General features: G+C 38.4%; 1 protein-coding gene and 1 non-coding gene across 5 annotated transcripts in view; one reads left to right on the top strand and one right to left on the bottom strand.

The window, feature by feature from the left end:
* Positions 1–643: 643 nt before the first annotated feature.
* The window catches only part of IL13RA2 (interleukin 13 receptor subunit alpha 2), a 59,099-nt gene continuing 35,655 nt past the window's right edge, over positions 644–24,087 (top strand). The window contains exon 1 of one of the 4 annotated variants that reach the window (XM_055339058.1): positions 644–677. Coding sequence is in view for 1 of the 4 variants with exons in the window: in XM_055339053.1 (XP_055195028.1) it covers positions 667–677 (11 nt within the window). In the remaining 3 variants the exon portion in view is untranslated. Of the gene's footprint in view, positions 678–9,334; positions 9,424–24,087 lie in introns of those variants that run through there. The other 3 variants (XM_055339053.1, XM_055339054.1, XM_055339056.1) reach the window with 3 other exon arrangements.
* Positions 18,993–19,096, bottom strand: LOC129519040 (U6 spliceosomal RNA). Its single transcript, XR_008666337.1, has one exon. It is a non-coding gene; the product is annotated as a U6 spliceosomal RNA (small nuclear RNA).

The following is a 24,087-nucleotide window of genomic DNA, read 5'->3' as shown; positions in this document are numbered from 1 at the left end:
AGGGCAGGAATTTGTTCACTCATTGCTGTATCCCCCATCACTTGGCACAAACTCAATAACTATTTGTTGAAGAAATAACTGACTGACTAAACCGATGAATCACTAAATGGCAGTAGCCTAGGGAGAAAGTGGGTCATGGTCTGAGGGAAAGAAAGAAAACATTTCTTCAAAGATGTGCTGCCAATCTGAAATGCCACTCACAAGATCATCTCAATATTAGTGTAAAAGATCTAGCTGTTCTCTTTTCAGTCAGTATAACCACTTTAAAGTCATATGTTAATATACAGTGAATATGACCCATAAAATCTGTGGTTTTCTTATAAATCAAATGTAAAGAATAGTAGATACGATGGTTTTGAGACCCTGTTTAATAGCCTCCTTAAGCATTTGAAAACCCATATGCCTGCCACTAATAGAGTGACAACATGAAAAAATTAATATGTGTTGTTGATCTTTATTTTTCCTGAAAGTATGATGTGCTCTGGCTGTTAGGAATTTTCTGCCTGTTGTCTGGTCTCCAGCTGGAACTTAACTTCCTAATTTTACTAAGCCTCAATCTAAGGACACACATGTGTACACTCTGGTTTCCTGTTAATAGTTCATTAACAAGTTCATCATGTGTTTGTTCCTGTCTCAGCATTATCAAGAGACAAATCGGGAAAGATCATGATGTTACGGTAAAATTCTATATGATTGTTTCTCTGAATTCTTTTGATTGAAGAACTGTTTATTTTATAATTCATTTGTACCTTTTTTAAAAAAAGGTTTTTATTTCTTTATTTATTCATGAGAAACACAGAGAGAGGCAGAGACACAGCCGAGGAAGAAAGCAGGTTCCATGCAGGGAGCCTGACGACTCTATCCCGGGACTCCAGGATCATGCCCTGGGCCAAAGGGAGACTATCCACCACTGAGCCACCCAGGTGTTCCTAATTCATTTATACCTTAAAAGGCATAAATGGGAGAGTTGTTTTGTAACCTGTGTTCTTGGAAAAAATGTAGGTCGAAAAGACATATTTGGAGAACAGCCTAGTCTGTTTTAATGGATTTATAGAGAAAAGGCTTTTATTGCATTTCATTAATTGTTTTCAAAGGAGTCAAGTAAATTAAAGAGTGTTTATCACTGAATAGCAATAAGAATCAGAAAACTGATTCTTACATAGGCTTATAAATGACCTTGATTAGATCATCTCTTCATTTAGGTCCTTTATTTTCTTGACTATTAAAAGAGAGAGACTAGAATTTTTAGATTTGTTTCAGCATTACCAGTTTGAGTTTCTGTGAACATACTTACTGATGTCTGAGAATAGGAGTATCAATTCTCATTAGATAATTAATAAATATGTTATCTTGATAGTTGTTGAATCTGAATAATGGGTACATTTGATATCATTTAGCTATTTCTGCTTTTACGTAGGCTTGAATATTCTTACTCAATAGCAAATTTAGAAATATATCTGATTAACAAAATACTTGATAGCAGATACTACATGCAAACTGTTCTTATGAAGTCTATTTTCTGTCTATGCTGTTTCTTCCATTGTTCTCTGAAATATTTTTACACAAAACAGCAATCCTTATGAACATTCCAGGGCAGTTTTCTTCAGCTTTTAGATAACTGTGCCAAGGATCAGACCAGTTTAAATAATTTCCCCATGAATAGATTTTCAAGTTAAAGATACTCATTGATCTGGAAACTAGCAAAAGTTTTTTACAAGCATAATATAATTTATATTGATTTGGCTTTCTCATACCACATAGTTTAGATTAGCTTTATTATCTGTAACTCATTCATTTTTTTAAAAGATTTTATTTATTCATGAGAGACACAGGCAGAGGGAGAAACAGGCTCCATGCAGGGAGCCTGACGTGGGACTCAATCCTGGGTCTCCAGGATCACACCCTGGGCCGAAGGCGGTGCTAAACCGCTGAGCCACCCGGGCTACCCTCTGTAACTCATTTTTTTTTTTTTCTGTAACTCATTCTTAAACCAGGGTGATTATTTTTCCCTTGCCACCCTACACATTACCAGGCCATTTCTGGAGGATCATATGGTAGACTATATTGTAGCTAAGAAAGTATCTTTTAATGTTAAGCAGTCCTGGGTTCAAATCCCTATTTAAGCTGTTTCCTAAATGTGAGTTATTGAGAAAGGTTTTTGTTTTGTTTTGTTACTTCTTTGAGCCTCAGTTATCTTTTCTGTAAAACGGGGATGTCAATGGTAGTATATACATCATGGGTTCATCGTGATGACTAAAGACCATGGGTAATCATTAAACATACGGCCTGACAAGTTTCAATCAACAATATCAGCTTATTCTGTAATTATTATTTTGGTCATTTAGTTATTTGCATTACTAGAATAAAAGTTCTTTGTGGAAGAGTTTTTAAAAAGAGAGGAAATGTGGCTGTTTTGATTACCTTCACTGGAAGCATTTGATACATATTTATTGAGCATATGCTATATTCAGGAAGTAGTTTTATAGAGGCAAGTAAGGCACACTTCCTGCTCTTAAGGGAGTCACATACTAAGGAGAGAAACAGACATGTCAGAGCTTAGAGTCAGGGCCAAATTAAAGGAGTGAGAGAGTAGACAATTACTTGTATGCTGAGATTCAAAGGTGAGGGAAATACAAACCAAAACCCAAACTAAAAACTTCTGGTCTGTCACTAGGTCTGAAACATCACTAGGATATTTTTCCTTTGGACTTTATACATTCTTTGATTTTTGGATTCCAGATACAAATGACTTTGGGAAGGATAACGCATTAAGTAATATCACTTCCACTTTAATGAAGATTTATTTCTGTATTATTTAGGGTACAAGGTAAGTTGCTGTAATCAAGAGACCTCAAAAGATTATGGCTCAAGCAACAGATCAGAGGTGGGCAGCCAGCACTGCTGCAGGTCATCAAGGCTCAGAATCCTTCTACCTTGTAGCTTTGCCATCTCCTAGTATGTTGACTTTGTCTCTGTGGTCAAATGTGGTCCCTACTATCCCATCTGTGCAATAGCCTGCTAGTTCAGTGAGGGGGGAGAAGGAAGAGGACAAGAGATTTTCTTGTCAAAACATGATCCAAAGGTGGTGCATATCACTTCTACTTGCATATCATCCTCTAAATTTCTGTCATTTCTTCATACCAAACTGCAAAGGAGTCTGGAAAATATAGTCTTTGATTGGGAGGCTGTGTACACAGGTAAAGTTTATGAGTTTCAATTAATAAAAGGAAGAGTGGAAGGATACTGGATAACATTAGCTATGGATACTGAAAAACATTAGCCAACTCTGCCACAGTTCATCAGGCAACTTTATCTTGATAAACTTCCTGAAAAGACCTAGGTCTTTTTAAATATTTGATGCATAAACAGTTATAAAGAAGATTGATGGGCCACCTGGGTGGCTCGATGGTTGAGCATCTGCCTTTGGCTCAGGGCGTAATCCCAGGGTCCTGGGATCAAGGCCTGCATCAGGCTCTGTGCAGGGAGCCTGCTTTTCCCTCTGCCTATGTCTCTGCCTCTCTTGCTGTGTCTCTCATGCATAAATAAACAAAATCTTAAAAAAAAGAAGATTGACTTGTCAGGGATGTTTTCTGACATCAAGCAATTATCCAGTCTCAGATTCTGTGACACCAACTGAGTATCCTACCATTCATTCAAATTCTGACATTATACATGTAATTATATAACACATGCTATACTATATTACACATGTAGTTAGCAAAGACTCCACAGGATAAGGGCCCGGTCCCATAAGACTATCCCTACTTCAGATGCCAACTGAAAGTTCCGGTATTTCTAACTAGCTGGTGATAAATTCAGGAGTTCCCATGACCCCTCTCAGGTTTGATAATTCACTAGAAAAACCCAGGAAAATACTTTGCTTACTCTTTCATGTTTATTATAGAGGATACAACTCAGGCACAGCCAAATGGAAAAGATGCTTAGGGCAAGGTGTATATGTAAGTGTGTGTGTGTGTGTGTGTGTGTGTGTGTTGTGTGTTTGTAGGGGTGATGCATCTTGAGAAGCTTCCATTCTCTTTCCAAGCAAGTCACCTTCCTGGTACCTCCATGTGTTCTTCAATGTGGAAGCTCTGTGCACTTGGCTGTTTAGGTGGGGTTTTTAAGATTTTATTTATTTGTGAGAGACACACAGAGAGAGGCAGAGACATAGGCAGAGGGAGAAGCAGCCTCCCGGTGGGGAGCCTGATGCAGGACTTGATCCCAAGACCCTGGGATCACGACCTGAACCAAAGGTAGATGCTCAACCACTGAACCACCCAGGTGCCCCTGTTTAGGTGTTTTATGGAAGTTTCATTACTAAGCCGTGGACCAATCCAGGGCCACCTAGATTTTATTTCTCTTGAATTTTTGACTTCTGGAAAGTAACTTAACCTATTGAGACTTGAATGATATCCACTTGTAAAACTGAAATAGTATCTTCTTAGCTATCTCAGGGAGATAAATGGATAAAATAAAGTAATACCTATATTCCTGCTAGAATGGCCAATGATAGTATATTCCTGCTAGAATGGCTACCTTAGGTCCATCCTAGCTTATTAAGTCGTTTGCCATTGGTGATTGAACTCAACTTCTAGTTCTTCTTCCCTCTCAGAAGTTCAGGTGTGGGGATGGAAGTGGGGGATTGGGAGATGGGGCTGATAGTTCCTACCCTCTAATCACGTGGTTGATTCCTCTGGCAACTGACCTTCATCCTGAAGCTATCTAGGGGCTCCCCAATAGTCGCCTCATTAGCATAAGCTCAGGTAGGGATGAAAGGGGCTCATTATGAATAACAAAAGACACCTCTGTCATTCAGGAATTTCTAAGGGTTTTAGGAGCTCTGTGCCAGGAACTGAAGACAAAGACCAAATATGTTTATTTATTATATCACAATTTGACATCAGGAGCAAGAATGACCACCAAAGCGATTTCTGCCAGAAGATACCCTTTTCATCACAAAGCAGGTAGAATGAGTTCTCTTGTCTGAGCTCCTTAGCTGCCAATGATTCTATGGATTCTGTTATAGTATGCTGTTCTTATCACACTGCACTGTAATTATTCAGTAGTTTCTATAGTTTTTCCCACTCTAACTAGCATTGAGCTACATGAGATAGTATTTAACTCATCTTTGTACCCTCAGCATCTAGCACAGTGTTTGGCACATCGTTGCTGTATAAAGGTTGAATGAATGTAAGTTAATAGAAAGTAGAGTCTGGTGCTGCTGACCTCTGTGGTCTGTGGGTCTGTGTTTAAGTCTATTTGGTGTTAATGTGGGTACTGGATCATGATGTTGCTAACTGTATTTCTCAACTCGTGGGTTTCCTGAGAATCTAAACTCTGGTATTCTGTTGAATCTATGGTAGTGTGGAGGGGAATTCAGGATTCATAAATTAGTTGGCTTCAGTATAAAAAGACTGGAATTCAGGGAAAGCAGGCAGTCTAGATGCCTTCTGTCTCAGAGTGTGTTCTTTATAAGACACTGCTTTTCTGTACAATATGCCAAGTCTACCAAATAACTTTTCAGGTCAGGTTTTTGGGGGTGATATGTGAAAAAAGCCTCTCAGAACATTATAAGTTTGACATTTGCCTGAATGTTTAAAAACTGTCCTCAAATCTAGTAATTTTGTTAAGAGCTCTGTGTGTATGTGCACCTGTACCTATAAACCAAATAGTCAGCAGTTATTTTTACTTTTTAAATATTTATTTTTCTTGTTTTTGCTTATTTAGTATCCTTGAAACTTACAAAGGAAATAACACTTTGAGGCACTAAATACTGACTTTGCTGATTACTTCATTTGAGCAGCAGTTCAGGAATACTCATTTCCTGTTTTGATGGTCAACAGAATAGGAGCTATAGCTTTGCATAGTGAAAGAGGTATCATGATTCCTGCTAGTCAACTAGTTCAGCTACTGAGATATCAAAGAGAATTCTAGCAGTAGTATGACTCTGCAGGAAGAGCATAAGCACTGGGCTAGGTATCAGGCCCACCTAGATTTTATTTCTCTTGAATTTTTGACTTTTGGAAAGTAACAACCTATTGAAACTTGAGTGATATCCATTTGTAAAACTGAAATAGTTATCTGTTTAGCTATCTCAGGAGGATAATAAAGTACTATATGTTCCTGCTGGAAAGTCCAGGAATTGTACTTGTGTACCTTGGTATGTGTCCTAGTTTCACTTCATGGTGTCAGCCTAGGAAGTCTCAATGCCTACACAGCTCTGCCCCAATGAGAGCTATTCTCTTTTAGCAGGTAGAAATCTGGAAATAGCCTAGTGTGTGCTGTGCCTCTGGAATTGATTTGGGTCCCTGGGAAACTTTGTAAGCATCAGACTTAAGCCTTTGTTTCTTACCCCACCATCTGCTGTTGGCTGTTTAATTGGACTTTGGCTCCCATATGGAAACTCAGTTCTCTGTCTCTGCTGAAATTACGGCCCAGGCCTAAATCGGTTTCCCTAGTTTCTGTTGGTCCCCTTCCAGAACTGACTGTTGATTACTTGCAGAACCAATTCTCCCAGAAGAGTGACTTGATCCCAAGTGTCCTGAAGAACTTCCCTACCCTGAGGCTTTGATGTACCTCTTCACTACGCCCTAGGTGACACTTACCCTGACCTGCATCAAATGTTGGTTTACACTCTTGATTTGGGACTAACTTCCAGCTAGGGAGGGACTGCTCCAATTAGTTTTATCTAGCCTCCTTTCTCTGTGCCAATAAGGTTTACTCCCAAATTCTCTTTATTAGGGGTTGCAACATGCCTTATATTTGGGGCAGAGTAATGAGTGCTAAGGTACAAGCACACAATTACCTTTGGCAACTTCTACTGATATCAGTAGAAAGCCATCAAATAGGATTTTTGGTATATTAAAATGAATTCTTTTTTAAAAGAGAGTATTTATTTTACAAAAGAGAGAGCGTGGCAAGCAGGGGGTGAGGGGTAAGGGGGAGCGAGAGGGACAAGCAGATTTCTCGCTGAGCTCTGAGCCTGATGTGGGACTCAATCTCAAGACTCTGAGATCATGACCTGAACTAAAATTAAGAGGCAGACTCTTAACCAAATGAGCCACCCAGGCACCCGAAATTATCTTTTAATGTCTTTTTCTTCACACCATGAAGCAAAGCTTAGCCATGCTTTTACTGATTAAGCTATAAAATCAGGGTGGAAGTTCCTATTTAATGAAACTTAGTATCTGAGGCATGGTGCACTATTGCTTCCAACTGTATTTTATTTTATTTTTAAAAACTTTTCCCAATTGTATTAACTATATTTAGCTTATGGTTTGCAAGCCTATAAATAAATGCACTGTATCATTCCAATATATGATTATATATGTATTTCTTTTAATTGTAACTCTCTGTTAAAACTATAAAATATAGTATAATGAAATGTTTGCAAGAGCCAGGAGATTTGGGGAAAACAGGAAGCTTGAATAAAACTTCATAGAGAATTTTTTGAATAGAAGAAGATAAATAAGTTAATTGAAATTGCAATCACAGGAAAAGGAAAGAAGATTTTGAATCTATTTTTCTTACCATCATGTCAGCAAATTCTGATTAGAATATTTCTCATGTAGGTCTGATAAATAATTTTTGAAAAAATAATTGTGAAACAAACCAACTAGCTCACATCTGAAAAGCAGATACCAAACTCTCTAAACAATGCTCAATTTCTTCCCACCTGACGATTTCAATTTAGGGTGAAGGATCAACTATGCAGTGAATAAAAAATTTTTAAAAATCTTAGAATTAAAGATAAAGTTAGTAATGAAGAGAAGCCTGGGGACGCCTGGGTGGCTCAGTAGTTTGGCACCTGCCTTGGGCCCAGGGTGTGATCCTGGGGTCCCAGGATCAAGTCCCGCATTGGGCTCCTTGTGTGGAGCCTGCTTCTCCCTTTGCCTGTGTCTCTGCCTCTCTCTCTCTCTCTCTGTGTCTCTCATGAATAAATAAATAAAATCTTTAGAAAAAAGAATAGAAGGCTGTATCCAGGGTCTTCTCTTCATTTAGACCCCTTGCCTTTTATTTGTTTGTTCACATATTAATTGTAAAATGTATCTTTGGTATCTGAGAGAATTTATCAAGTCTGTACCTGTGTTTTGAACTGAGGAAGATGCTTTTTAACCAGTGGAATATTAGGTGATATATAGACTGGATTCAATCTCAATTTACTTGTATTTTGGAATAAGTACCTGACACCATGTCATATACTTTAGAAAAGCATCCAGAGTGTTCCAGCTTCTTATGGCTTTGCATGGTTCCTGGACATGGAGACTACCCTGCAGAGACTTGAATATTGAGGGGCAATTTGATGGTGATTTAAATTTCTTTATTTACTTTTACCTGGGCTGAAATAAAATCTTGTTTCATTATGTAATGATATATTTGATAAACTGTCAACGGAAAAAAAAACCCCACATACATGACAATGACTGAATTTTAATTACAACACTAAGTATTTTATTTTATTATTATTATTTTTTTTTTTTGCCGACCCTCCCAACACTAAGGATTTTATTTATTTATTTATTTTTTAAAAAGATTTTATTTATTTATTCATGAGAGACAGAGAGAGGCAGGCAGAGACACAGGCAGAGGGAGAAAGCAGGCCCTGTGCAGGGAGCCTGATTCAGGACTCGATCCCCGGACTCCAGGATCAAGCCTTGAGCAGAAGGCAGACACCCAACCGCCTGAACCACCCAGGCGTTCCAACACTAAGGATTTTAGAAATCAGAAACTTAAGACATCATTTAGTTCTAGCTGCTAATTTTACATATGAGAAACTGACCATCTATTAGGTGAAATGCAGAGGCAATTTTTGCTTAGAATTGAAGGTTAGACTAGATGACTTCTGAAGTTCCATTTAATAAATGTTTTGAAACTGAGGCCTAAAGAATTTAAGGAAATTGCCCAAGGCTACCTAGCTGATTGTGGGAGGGAAAACCTAAAGTAGAACCCAGGTTTCCAGATTCCCTATCAATTTATGACTCTTTTTCATACTTAAGGTATTTGAAACTCAAAACAGTGAAGTACTTTGGATAGTACACTCTGAAGAAACAGCGTAGACCTGGCATTCACATACTTACCTTTGGATTTTCTTTTAATTCCCAATGTGATGAGTCACATAGTAAAATAACATTGGCATACTGAAAATGCCATATCAGGAACTAATTAAAAGGGAAAGAAAATCACTCTGATGAACTTGTGATTTCCTCTGAATCTTTTGACAAATATAACCTTGAATGCTGACCTGCTTTGAATGCAAATTTTCTCATGACAGTACATTCCATGGATAAACCAGAGCTCCTCCTACATAAAGACTTCATTTCTTAGGTCATTTAAAATACATTAAGCTAAGAAGCTGTTCATTGAGACAGATTTCAGTAGTATTTCAGAAGAATTTGATTGTAACTGGATACATATTCACTCACAGTAAGTCTGGAACTGAAGTTTGGGGGAGGAAGTGTGGGGATGAGAGGTAATTTATTTTAAAAAGAAATAGTTAAAATTTTCTAAATTGAAAATGGGCTCATAAGTGTCATGGAAAAATGTTTGACTTGATATATACTAATTTGAGGAAATACTGCATTTTTTGTATGCAGCCAATTAATAGGTGCTGGGTAATCAGTATGAATAACATTATTGCTTTTAATTTCTAGTTTTCTTATTGGCCTTTATTTCCTCTAAAAGTATTACCTCTTATAAGCAAAACTGGTCCTTTGGAAATGATAAGGATAATTGCATTTAAGAGTTAAGAAGTTGTCTGAAATTCTTTTCTTTTAAAAACTTTTCCTCCTTTATTATTTTAATTAAGTTAATTAACATAATGTATTAGCTTCAGAGGTAGAGGTCAGTGATTCATCAGTCTTATATAGTATACCTAGTGTACATTACATTATTTTCTATGTGGCTTTTTCCTATAAATGAGAATTCTCTCTCTCTCTCTTTTTAAAATATTTTATTTATTCATGAGAGACACGGCAGAGGGAGAAGCAGGCTCCATGCAAGGAGCCTGATATGGGACTCGAACCCCGGAATCTGGGATCATGCCCTGAGCCAAAGGCAGGCGCTCAACTGTTGAACCACTCAGGCATTCCAAAAGAGAATTCTCTACTTTGCAGCAACTTTTATCTCTTAATCTCAGAAATAACCATAGAACTCCTCTAAAATGAATGACTTGCTATGTTTTATATGATATTAGATCTGATTTATGAAACATGCATATCTTCTGTATGTGATCATTTTCATTTATTTGTATATTATGATTATATACGTATACAGTAGAGTCATTAAAATAAAAATTCTAATTTTCATTGCTTTTGCTCTGAAATGAACTAGCATCTTATACATTTGATGTTTGTTTTCTTCTGGAAAAAATACATAGTTAACACTTAAATCTGACGATCACTTTTACACACTGCAGTCACTTTGGATATTTCCAGATTCACTTTCTTTGTTTAATATGTATGAGGGTATATGAAACTGTGACATGAATAGAGGGGATTTACCAGCTGTTTTTTATGCAAATTTTATTAACTTCAGAGAGTTTAAGACTTAGGTAAATTGCATAAAATTATGATGATGATTATTTTGAGCAGAGAATAATAAACTAAGGGCTAAACAATCTTGCTTTTAGTTTCTTTATCTGTAAAATGAGCCAAATGTCTTGATCACTACTAATGTTGTGAAAGGCAATAGAAATGTTAAAAATGAGGGCACCCAGGTGGCTCAGTTGGTTAAGTTGGAATAGAAATTAACTTGATAATCCCACAAGTTAGTATAAGGTTAAAACCATTACAGGTCTTTAATAGAAATATAGTGCTCATAAAGCTCATAACAGGGGCCTCATTTAAACTTTTCTCAGCAAGCAACATCTGAGCTGAAATCTGAAGAATGAATAGGTACTAACCAGAGCATCCTTCTACATGTCTTTACTCCGAGTCATCTGGATTTCCCTCAGTTCTTTTTTTTATTTTTATTTATTTATTTATTTATTTATTTATTTATTTATTTATTTATTTATGATAGTCACAGAGAGAGAGAGAGAGATTGAGAGACAGAGACACAGGCAGAGGGAGAAGCAGGCTCCATCCACCGGGAGCCCGATATGGGATTCGATCCTGGGTCTCCAGGATCGCGCCCTGGGCCAAAGGCAGGCGCTAAACCGCTGCGCCACCCAGGGATCCCCTCCCTCAGTTCTTTTACACCCTCTTTGGTGGCTATTGCAAACTTTCTGCTCTCCCTCTGAGCCTTCTATTCAGCTACTACATATTTAATTTCAGGAGGTAAGCTTGTCTCCTACCTCCTCCTGTTTTCTGTGAAAACACAGAAAATAAATGCCATCACGTGCACCCAAACATCTTATGCACCCACCTCACTATCTTTTATAGACATATCAATTTTTGTCTTCATCCATGCTTTTTTCTTGTCTCTGTCCAAATTCAGTGTTTCCACTTTAGTTTTAGATTACATGCTGACCTCTTGCTTTTTCATGGATCTCTTTATGTCATTATTCCCTTTCACTTCTTTTAGTCTCTTCCTCTGTATGGGTTCTTTTCTCAGCAAAGAAAAAAAAGATACATTTTCTTAACCCTTCTCTGTACAACCAAGACTAGCACAACCCATACAACTAAGCTCCAATAAAAAGTGGTCCATACAGAAATCCCTGGGTGGCGCAGCGGTTTGGCGCCTGCCTTTGGCTCAGGGCGCGATCCTGGAGACCCGGGATCGAATCCCATATCGGGCTCCCGGTGCATGGAGCCTGCTTCTCCCTCTGCCTGTGTTTCTGCCTGTCTCTCTCTCTGTGTGACTATCGTAAATAAATAAATTAAAAAAAAAAGTGGTCCATACATATAGCCACCTTTACCAAAATCGCTAATTCTTTTTTTTTAAAGATTTATTTATTTATTTATTTATTTATTTATTTATTTATTTATTCATGAGAGACACAGAGAGAGTGAGAAGGAGAGGCAGAGACACAGGCAGAGGGAGAAGCAGGCTCCATGCAGGGATCCCAGGTCCCCAGGATCATATCAGGCCCTGGGCTGAAGGCAGTGCTAAACCGCTGAGCCACCTGGGCTGCCCTTTTTTGAGTTTTCTTAAGATTTTTTTTATTTATTCATGAGAGCCACAGAGAGAGAGGCAGAGACATAGGCAGAGGGAGAAGCAGGCTCCCTGCAGGGAGCCGGATGTGGGAATTGATCCCAAGACCCTGGGATCATGACCTGAGCCAAAGGCAGATGCTCAACCACTGAGCTACTCAATTGATTACTAATTACTCCTTATTTCCAAGTACAGCAGACACATTGCAGTTCTTGTCTTACTTTCCCCCATGCCATGTCTGTTGGCATCTGAGGCACTTGGCTTTTTAATACTTTTTCCTTGAAATCTTCTATTTCAGTACTTTTCCTCAATACTGTTTCCTGTCAGTACCACTTACTACCATCAGTATTAAGTCCAGAGTTTTTTAATATGGCTCAGAAAGCACACCTAGTACCTCTTACACTGCAGCCAAACCAAGCCTCTTGTAGATGTGCTTCTAAGTGCTTTCCTCTGTGCTTCTAAATGCTTTCCTCTCTCCTAGAATTTACCACACCTTATTATAACTGAAGTTAATATGAAATTAGTCTGCAACTTTGGTATGCAAGAAATTTCACATTTTAATATGTCCTGTAGGGATCCCTGAGTGGCGCAGCGGTTGGGGCGCCTGCCTTTGGCTCAGGGCGCGATCCTGGAGACCCGGGATCGAATCCCACGTCAGGTTCCCGGTGCATGGAGCCTGCTTCTCCCTCTGCCTGTGTCCCTGCCTCTCTCTCTCTCACTATGTATGACTATCATAAATAATAATAATAATAATAATAATAATAAGTCCTGTAAGCTACCCTGTACTCAGCATTCTGTCAAGAATGTAAGATATGCAATTTCAGTTAATACTTGAGCCTCCTGGGGATCCCTGGGTGGCTTAGCGGTTTAGTGCCTGCCTTTGGCCCAGGGCGGGATCCTGCAGACCAGGGATCGAGTCCCATGCCGGGCTCCCTGCATGGAGCCTGCTTCTGCCTATGTCTCTGCCTCTCATGAATAAATAAATAAAATCTTTTTTAAAAAAATACTTGAACCTCCTACCAGGTTATGCAAATATACTGAGACCAAAATACTAGAGAGGCCCTTTTTGTCTCAGCCAGGGATGGCCCTTTCAGGTTTGCTGCTGCTGCTTCTATGCAATGCTTGGGGGACTGAACCATTGCTATGATTGGGTCCCCTGTGTCTAAGGCCCAGCACACTCATTAAAATTCCTCTGAACTTTCGCCTGTTCCTAGGCTGCTACCATCAAATGTTGAGCTGTTCTCCCTGCTACCTCTAACCCCTACCCTTCCCCTGACTTCTTTCCTTTTGTTTAAAGCTTATGTTCCTTTCCCTCCTGAATACCCTAAAAGAAATTTCATCTGTCTTCTTGAGACCTGCATTGGCACTCCTAAGCATAATCTCACCTATGAGCTTGAGTTTTGACAATACAGAAGCTAGGAAGGTATGTCTGTGTGCAGAACTGCTTTTAGTCTTGGCAACAGGGGAGGAGGAGCCCTCTTGGGAGAGATAAGGAAAATAAAAAAGCCTGGTTATCTTCTTGAAATGGGAGGGAGAAGCAAAAATCTTTGAGCAAAACACACATAATTATCTCAAAATATGTTGCCATATATATGTCTATTTATGAATCTCTTCCCTTCATTAAATTGTGAGTGCTTTTTAATCTATTGTGGAATTTCATTTCCTAATATTTCAGTAGAGAGTGCAGATGTAACTCTCAGTGTAGTCTGGGAGAAGGTGTATTCAGAAAATACGTAGAGGGAAGTGCTGCTACCTGAGCTGAATCTCAGTGACTAGGAGTAATCCATGACTAGCCTGTTTAAAACAATACTAGTATCAGGGGACCTACATGGACAAAAGTTTAGAGATAAAACAAGACCCCACTTTTTAACATCTGCATGTAGGAAATGAGACTGAAAGTGTTGGTAAGGTCCAGATAATGAAAAGTGTTAATTGCCATGCTAAAGAGGTGTACTTTATTTTTTTCCTATTTTTTTTTATTTTAAAAAATTTTTATTTAAATTCAATTTACCAACATATAGTATAACACCCAGTGCTCATCCCATCAAGTGCCCTCCTCAGTGCCTGTCACCCAGTTACCCCATCCCCCCACCCACCTCCCTTTCCACAATCCTTTATTTGTTTCCCAGAGTTAGGGGTCTCTCATGGTTTGTCTTCCTCTCTAATTTTTCCCCAGTCAGTTTCCCTCTTTCCCTTATAATCCCTTTCAGTATTTCTTATATTCCATATATGAATGAAACCATATGATAATTATCCTCCAATTGACTTGTTTCACTTAGCATAATACCCTCTAGTTCCATCCATGTCGAAGCAAATGGTGGGTATTCATCCTTTCTGATAGCTGAGTAAATTCCATTGTGTGTGTGTGTGTGTGTGTGTGTGTGTATATATATATTATAGCATATATATAATATAGTATATATAATATAATATGATATATATATATATATATATATATATATATATATATATCATCTTCTTTATCCATTCATCTGTTGAAGGACATCGTGGCTCCTTCTATAGTTTGGCTATTGTGGATATGGCAGCTATAAACATTGGGGTGCAAGTGTCCTGGTGTTTCACTACATCAGTATCTTTGGGGTAAATACCCAGTAGTGCAATTGCTGTGTCATAGGGTATATCTATTTAACTTCTTGAGGAACCTCCACACTGTTTTCCAGAGTGGTTGTACCGGTTTGCATTCTCACCAACAGTGCAAGAGGGTTCCCTTTTCTCCACATCCTCTCCAACATTTGTTGTTTCCTGTCTTAGTAATTTTAGCCATTCTCACTTGTGTGACGTGGTATTTCATTGTGGTTTTGATTTGTATCTCCCTGATGGCAAGTGATGTGGAGCATTTTGTTATGTGCTTGTTGGCCATGTGTAAGTCTTCTTTGGAGAAATGTCTGTTCATGTCTTCCGCTTATTTCATGACTGGATTGTTTGTTTCTTGGTTGTTGAGTTTGGTAAGTTCTTTATAGATCTTGGATACTAGCCCTTTATCTGATAGGTCATTTGCAAATATCTTTTCCCATTCTGTAGGTTGTCTTGTAGTTTTGTTGATTGTTTCCTTCGCTGTGCAGAAACTTTTTATCTTGATGAAGTCCCAATAGTTCATTTTTGCTTTTGTTTCCCTGGCCTTCAGAGATGTATCTTGCAAGAAGTTGCTGTGGCCAAGTTCAAAAAGGGTGTTGCTTATGTTCTTCTCTAGTATTTTGATGGATTCTTGTCTCACATTTAGATCTTTCAACCATTTTGAGTTTATCTTTGTGTATGGTATAAGAGATTGGTCCAGTTTCATTCTGCATGTGGCTGTCCAGTTTTCCCAACAAAAGAGGTGTACTTTATAAGAGGCAATACAGCATAGAGGTTAGGGCCCAAATTCTGGAATGACACTTGCCTGGCTTTGAATCTGCTTCTATCACTTACCAGCTATGAGGTCATGTGATAATCATTTAGCTTCTCTGTGCCTCACTTTCCTTATTGGTAAAATGGGATGACATCCATACCTATCTCATAATGCTGTGATGAGGATTAAGTGAATTAATGCCATAAAATGCTTTCGGAAGCACTGGCACAGTATGAGCACATTGAATTATGAGCTATTACTATAAATCATTCTGTAGGGTTATGGGAAGGTAGTGAAAGTGTTTGAATGGACATATTTGTGTTTTGAAAAGGTCACACTGACTACAGCATGGAAAATGACATGAATCTCGCTTATTAGAAGATGGAAATGCATCAGGAGGTTATTGCAGTTGATCAGTCAAGAGATGTTAAGGGCTAGGATTAGGGTTGTGGTAGTGAAGATGGAGTGATATGGATGGACCACTAAGGTATTTAGAGAATGGAATCTTTATGATATTGTGTATGTGTATGAAATGGTGATTGAAGATAAATGAGTAAAAGGAATCTAGGATGACTCCTATGTTTCCATTTTTTTTTATTTTTTAAGATTTTATTTATTTATTCATGAGCAACACAGCAGAGAGGAGAGAGAGAAAGAGTCAGAGACACAGGCAGAGGGAGAAGCAGGCTCCATGCAGGGAGCCTGACGTGGGACTCGATCCCAGGTCTCCAGGATCAGGCCCTGGGCTGAAGGCGGTGCTAAACCCCTGAGCCACCTGGGCTGCCCCCTATGTTTCCATTTAAGGACACTAAAATTTGTTAAGTTATGCTACTATTTGGTACTGGAAACAGAGGAAAGGAAAGTGATGATAGGTTACATTAATGTTTGAGTATTCATAATCCCCATGTGTATTCATGTTCTTTGAAACAGAGAAAACTATTTCAAAACTATTACATTGTCTATCAGTGTTTTTAAATCATGTATGGAAGGATTACCTGAATATTTTTTTAATCTTTTTTTTTTTAATTTTTATTTATTTATGATAGTCACACAGAGACAGACAGAGAGAGAGAGAGAGAGAGAGAGAGAGAGAGAGAGAGAGGCAGAGATACAGGCAGAGGGAGAAGCAGGCTCCATGCACCGGGAGCCCGATGTGGGATTCGATCCCGGGTCTCCAGGATCGCGCCCTGGGCCAAAGGCAGGCGCCAAACCGCTGCGCCACCCAGGGATCCCAAGGATTACCTGGATATTTTAAGATGATCTGCATAAGTGGAATTTATCATTGTCCTAGGGAAGATAGACTTTCTTCTTCAGCTGTTTTTTGACAAGTACTGGTTTGTTATTTGCATAGCTCAAAAATGTTATTGAGAAGAATCCTTTGGTGACTAATGTGGAACTATCAAGGTACCATGATAAAGCACTGATAAATTTATTTTGGATCAGGAGTCTGTCAGCTTTCCAAAATAAGATGACCTTTGGAAATAACTAGTTTATAGTCTTAAACCCATATCAGTTCATTCATTCATTCATTCACCAAATATTTATTGCCTACTTTGTAATAGGCATTATGCTAATATAAAAGCAGAAGCAGTTCCTACTCTCATGGGCCTTACAGTTAACCATAAGTGATAGAGAGATAAATATTCCAGGCAGATGGAGGAGCATGTGCACAGGTCCTGTGGTAAGAGTACAGAGTGCAAAATAGAAGAGTGTGTAAAAAGTGTCTCTAGAAGTAGTCAGATGCCACAATATTTAGGACCTTGAGGACCAAGTAAACAATTTTTATTTTTATTCCAAGATAAAGAGGAAGCCATGAAGAATTTTTAGCGGGGCAGTTGTATAATCAGATTTTCACTTGCAAAACAGAAGAAAGGCACTCTACCTATAATGTAGAAATAGAGTGGGGCCAAAGTAAATTCAAGGAGATGTATTAAAAAGCTATTATAGGGGCCCCTGAATGGCTCAGTCTGTACAGCATGTGACTCTTGATCTTGAGGTTATGAGTTCAAGCCCCAGGCTGGGCATAGAGATTACTTAAAAAAAAAAAAAAATGTTTGTTAGTGCGCAGTAGTGATGGTTAAAAGCTGAATACAGATTTTTTTTTAAATAAGCTATTGTAATAGTCCAGGCAAATTATCATGGTGATTTGGACTAGTATGAGAGTGATAAAGGACTGGCATGGGAGGGATATAGATGGATATAAGTAGTTTCAAGGGATGTTTGAAAACAATTTGATTATGGATTGGACATGGGAGATGTAATGTCAGGTGTCTAGGGTGACTGGTTTCTGGCTTGTACTGTTGAATGTACACTGCTGCTAACTAGTCAGATGGAACTACTGCACCTTACATCTACTACACCTCTGACAAGAGGACCCATTTTCAGATGGAAGATTATGATTTTGGTATTTAGCATTTTGCATTGGAGGTGTGTTTGAGACTTCCAAGTGATTATCTTAAGAAAGCAATTAGATACACAAGTCTGGAGCTTAGCACACTAGGTTGGATGAGAGATATGTTTGAAAGTCATTGTCATATTGATGGTAATGGAAGGTGTGAGAGTGTTCTACCTAGGGAGAACATAGAGTCAGAAGAAATGAGGGCCTCAAAGAACTCTGATGTATAATATTAGGATAAGTAAAGAATAAGCCTAAAAATGAAATGAAAAGAGTAGCCAGAGAGATGGAAGGAAAACTGGGATGCTGTTGTCAGAAAAGCCAAGAGAATAGTGTTTCAAGGATGGTGGTAAACAGGCGAACACCACTAAAAGAAACAAAATTGGAATAAAAAATATTGATTCAGTAACATGAAGGTCTTTAGTTACTCTAGTCGAACCTGTTTTAAGAGAGTCATGAATTGGTGGTGGGATGAAGGAAAAAAACTAGAAGAAAATGGAGTTATAAAGAGTGAGTAGGGGCATCTGGAGAAAATAGCAACTACAGATAACTTTCTAGAAGTTTGGCTGTGAAGAAGTTTTGGAGCAGTAGCTGGAGGCAAATATGGGGGCAAGAGAGTTTAAATCTTTTAAATTTAGGGAGAGGTAAGTATGTTTGAATGCTAATGGGATATATCTGGCTGAGACATATATCCGTACATACATCTTATGTATGTTGAAGATATTGAAGAGAAGAAAAAAATTGTAAGATTTCTAATAATCTGAGCAGGGTGAGAATCCAAAAACACAGAAGAGGTATTTTATCTTAGATAGTAGGAAATATACTTCCTTTATGATAGCAGGAGGGAAGGAGGAGAGGATATAGGGAAAATGTGGAATCAGGAAGATGAGGGAATTTCCATCTGATGGCTTAATTTTGTTTTTAAAGAGGCAAGGTCATGTGCTGAGGTTGGAGGAGAGGGGATGTGAAAGAATTGAAGATATCAGAAAAATGTTTTAATTGTTCTCAATAATGAAATAAAATTGAACCGAGACAGTTAATAGTGTTCTTTTTTAAAAAAGATTTTATTTCTTAAAAAAAGATTTTATTTATTTATTCATGAGAGACACGGGGGGGGGGCGGGGAGACACAGGCAGAGGGAGAAGCAGGTTCCATAAAAATATGGAATGCTTCACGAATTTGCGTGTCATCCTTGCGCAGGGGCCATGCTAATCTCTGTATTGTTCCAATTTTAGTATATGTGCTGCTGAAGTGAGCACAATACTGTTTTTGATAGTACTGTGGATTTATATAAAATGGAATGTTAGAAATTTATCATGGAACTAATCTGTTGTGGGACTTGTTGCATCAGCACTTACCTGCGCAGTGACAGGCACAGGGGAGCCCTGAGAGTTGGGATTTTGTTAGGAAGTATGATAAAAAAGAGGCAAGTTTAGTTTGGGGTATGGAACTAATCTAGATGGCATAAAGAAAGGAAACAAGGTCAAATCTGATGGAAAAAGGTCAAATTTGGAAAAAACAGTCAAGTCTTTGCAAAGCAGAAAAATTAAAAATTAAAAATTAAAGCAGTAGTTAAAGATCTAAACTGGAATGAAATGAGATTATGGGAAAAATCATTGAATTTCTCTGGTCTCTGTTTTCTCATTTATTTTTAAGCCATAGTGATAAATGGTAGAAGCCAAGTACGTGTTTTTGTGTGTAAATGTGTACACATATCTTGTTTTTTGGCAGTAAGTATCAATAGAATCAAGTGAGCCTAGGAGCTCCTGAAGAGCAGCCCACCTACTACTAAGGAATGTAGTGGAGTTGGGGGGTAGGAGGTATTAGTCATTCTAATTTTCCCCTGGATGCTAAGGCAAAGGAAGACAAAGCCATATTCTAAAGGCATGATCCTATTACAAGTAGTGTTCCTTTCCCTGGGTATGTTTGACTTTGCTCATCCAGCAGTGATTAATTACTAATTATGGAATCAGCCATCTGCTTTATCTAGCACTTTTGCAGGAAAGACTGTACATTTTTGACAGAATTAGTACTGATTTATTGAGAGGAAACTTGAACTTCAGGGTATCCTGCAAATAACCAAAATCATGTGGGGTGAACTGTCGATATCTGGAAAAGGAGAAGTTACATATGATTAGAGATATGTGAGTGCATCATCACAGTATCATTCAGAACATTGAGGGGCTTGTGGTAGTGGGAAGTGCTGTGGTTCACAAGAGCAGTTATTATGAGCAGAACCTCCAGAGGGCCATAGAGAGTCCTACAGCCCTTGGATCCTCTTGTTTACTACTGTAAGGACTTCTAAGGCCTCAGAGGGGGAAATCAAAATGATTTTTTGCTCACTGTAAAAGTTTCAACTTCAGCATTTTGTGATTATAATATTTGCAAATGGAATGGTTCAGTATATCCTCCCCTCCCATCCTCTCTGTGTGTCTCTCATGAATAAATAAATAAAATCTTAAAAAAATAAATAACATTTTAATATACAATGCTAAATACTCCTCTAATTAGGTTATAGGTTCTGCTTAAATAACAAAGTGGTTTATTTTGCTCTCACATGACTGTCTCAAGGTAGCTAATCCAGGTCTCAGGAAGAAAATGCAGCTTTATTGCATGAGGTCAAGAGCCCTGGGCTACTCCAAACTCGTTGTTCTGCCACACCTAGGATGTTTCCCTCATCTATTTGATCAAAAGTGGCTCACTACCAAAACCATATATATTTTTTGTTAATATTTCATTTATTTATTCATGAGAGACACACACACACACAGAGAGAGAGAGAGAGAGAGAGAGAGAGAGAGGCAGAGACACAGGCAGAGGGAGAAGCAGGCTCCATGCAGGGAGCCCGAAGTGGGACTCAATCCCAGGTCTCCAGGATCACACCCTGGGCTGAGGGGGCGCTAAATCTCTGAGCCACCCGGGCTGCCCAGGAGACCATATTCTTTTTAAAAATATTTTTAAAAAGATTTTATTTAGTTATTTGAGAGAGAGAGAGAGAAAGCACAGAAGCAGGGGGAGGGACAGAGGGAGGAGCAGACATCCTACTGAGCACAGAGGCTGACATGGGGCTCAATCCCAGGACCTGAGCCAAAGTCCTTAACCAACTGAGCCACCCAGGTGCCTCTACCAAAACCATATTCTAAGCAGCAAGTTAGAGAAAGGAGGAAAAGGAAGGAGAGAAAATGTCCATTCTTTTAAAAGGTATGACCCAAAGAGGTGAGTGGGGGGAATGGGGTAACTGGGTGATAGGCATTAAGGAGGGCATGTGATGTAAGGAGCACTGGATGTTATATGCAACTGATGATTCACTGAATCTACCCCTGAAACTAATTATATACCATATTGAATTTAAATTAAAAAAAAAAAAGGTGTGACCTACAGATTAGAGATAACACTCCATTTATATCTCTTGGGCTAGAACTTAAGCATATGTCACATGTACCTGAAAGGTGTTCAGAAATGTAGTCTTCATTTTGTGTGGCCATGTGTCCTGCTAAACCCTGGGGGCTCCATTACTACTGAAGGAGATGAATATTATGAGACAGCTAGTAATCTTAGCTGTACCACCTCCAAAATAAGATTGTACCATTTTATATTTCTACCAGTATCCTGAGAGAAGACTCACACTTTATTAATTTTGCTTGTATTATAATTTATTTAACTATAAGTTTATATAATTTGATTTTTAAAAGACTAATTTTTGAGGTTCATAGGAAAATAAAGAGGAAGGTACAGAAATTTCCCATCTATCCTCTGCTCCCACATATGGATAGCCTCTTCAATTTTCAATATCCCACACAAGAATGGCACATTTGTTAAAATTGATGAACCTACATTAACACATCCTTATCACTCAAAGTCCATAGTTTATATTAGGGTTTACTCTTGATGTTGTACATTCTATGTGTTTGACCAGATGTATAATGACATGTATACGCTCTTTATACTATTATATACTATACTAGTATTATATACTATACTATAATAGTATCATACAGAGTGTTTTCACTGCCTTAAATATCCTCTGTGCTCTGCCTATTCATCCCTATCCCTCACTCCAACCCCTGGGAACCTCTGATCTTTTTATTGTCTTCATACTTTTGGCTTTGCAGAATGTCATATAGTTGGAGTCATATAGTATGTTGCCCTTTCAGATTGGCTTCTTTAAGTGATAGGCATTTAAGGTTTCCCCATGTCTTTCCATGGGTTGATAACTCATTTCTTTTTAGCACTGAATAATATTCCATTGTCTGGATGTACCATAGTTTATCTGTTTACCTACTTGAAAGACAGTTTGGGTTGCTTCCAAGTTTTGACAGTTATGAATGAAACTGCTATGAACATCCATGCTCAGATTTTTGTGTAGACCTACGTTTTTTACTTCTTTGGGTCAATACCAGCAAGCATGATTGCTGATTGGCATAGTAAGAATATGTTTAGCTTTTAAAAAATCACCAAACTGTCTTCCAAAGTGGTTGTACCACTTTGTGCTCCCACCAGCAACGAATGATCGTTTCTGTTGCTCCAACATCCTCTTTATAATTTGTTGTTGTCAGTGTTCCAGATTTTGGGCATTCTAATAGGTCTGTAGTGAGTAACTGTTTTTTTTTTTTTTTTTTTTTTTTTTTTTTACTATTCCTTCAGTAGACTTTAGGGTAAGGAACACTGTGTCTTGCTTGTTTTCATAACTGTAGCCTTGGGTGCAAAATGGATGCTCAGGAAATGTCTGTGAAATGAAGATCTGGACAGATGCCTATGACTGTATCAGCAATTTAAAGGACAGGTTGGAAAAATACTCTGAAGTTGTATTTTGATTAGAAGACTCTAAAGTCACTTAGGAAATATTGTCTCACCCAGGCTCAAAAGCAGCTATCAAAAACAGTGAGAAAGTGGGGTAGATAGGCAGACCTGTCACTTAGGATTATAAAATGGATTTAGAACTTTTAAGCAGATAGGATTATAAAAACCAGTTCTTTTAAAGGAGGAAATTCATTTTTATAAAGGGCAGTAAGTCCACCGAAGAACAATAAATGGTTGCTCACATACAAGTAAAAAAAAAAAAAAAAAAAAAAAAAACAACAGCTCTTTTTTTGGTGACTTTAGAAAAACACTTTTCTAAAAAAGATTATCTTGAGGCGGGACAGGGCAGAAGGAGAGAGAGAGAATCTCAAGCAGATTCCCCAATGAGCATGGAGCCCAACACTGGGCTCGATCTCATGACCCTGAGATCATGACCTGAACCAAAACCAAGAATCAGACGCCTGACTGACTGAGCCACCCAGGCACCCCTGTCATAAGCACTTTTAGAATGTAAGCTTACAAAGTTACAAAACTGGTTTAATCTTCAAGTGGTCATGGAGAGTATTATTCTGAAGCCCGAAGAACTAAGGAAAATGTATTGAGAAAATAGAATGCTCTGGTGTTTTAAAAAGGAGGACATCCAGTGATCCAAAAATATGTTAATTTCTACTTCTTTTTTATTTATTTATTTATTTTTTTTATTTATTTATGATAGTCACAGAGAGAGAGAGAGAGGCAGAGACACAGGCAGAGGGAGAAGCAGGCTCCATGCACCGGGAGCCCGATGTGGGATTCGATCCCGGGTCTCCAGGATCGCGCCCTGGGCCAAAGGCAGGCGCCAAACCGCTGCGCCACCCAGGGATCCCTCTACTTCTTTTTAAAAGATTTTATTTATTTATTCATGAGAGATACAGAGAGAAGCAGAGACATAGGCAGAGGGAGAAGCAGGCTCCCAGTGGGGAACCCGATGCAGGACTCATCCCTGGACCCCGGGATCACGATCTGAGCAAAGGCAGATGCTCAATTACTGAGCCACCCAGACACCCCTATTAGTTTCTACTTAATGGAAAAGAGAAACATCAGTAAGAAAGAAGAAAAGAGGGAGAAAACAGAAACAGAAAAAGCAAGAAAGTGAGGGCAGGAAGGAGAGGGGCTTGAGAGAGAAGCAGCAAACAGCGAGAGCCTGAAATGTTGGAATAGCTACTCTTTATGGTCTGAGTCTCAGATATTCTGAAAGCCAGAATACAAAACCTCTTGCCTAGAGAGATGCACTTACTGGAACTATGGGAGTATGTCCAGTTGTATTGTTTGATCCCTCAGTTTTAAAGCATCCTTTTGGCATTTTGAAATCAGGACCAGAACTGGAATCTCTGATATTCCTCAATTCAGATCTTCAATTATGTTTCTAGACTAAAGGCTGAATTTTTTATATGCCTTATAAAATAAAGTT

The sequence above is a fragment of the Nyctereutes procyonoides genome, unplaced genomic scaffold (genome assembly GCF_905146905.1).
Source record: "Nyctereutes procyonoides isolate TBG_1078 unplaced genomic scaffold, NYPRO_anot_genome, whole genome shotgun sequence".
Taxonomy (NCBI): Eukaryota; Metazoa; Chordata; class Mammalia; order Carnivora; family Canidae; genus Nyctereutes; species Nyctereutes procyonoides.
Note: the sequence above shows the minus strand (reverse complement) of the source record. Positions and strands in the feature narration are given on the sequence as shown.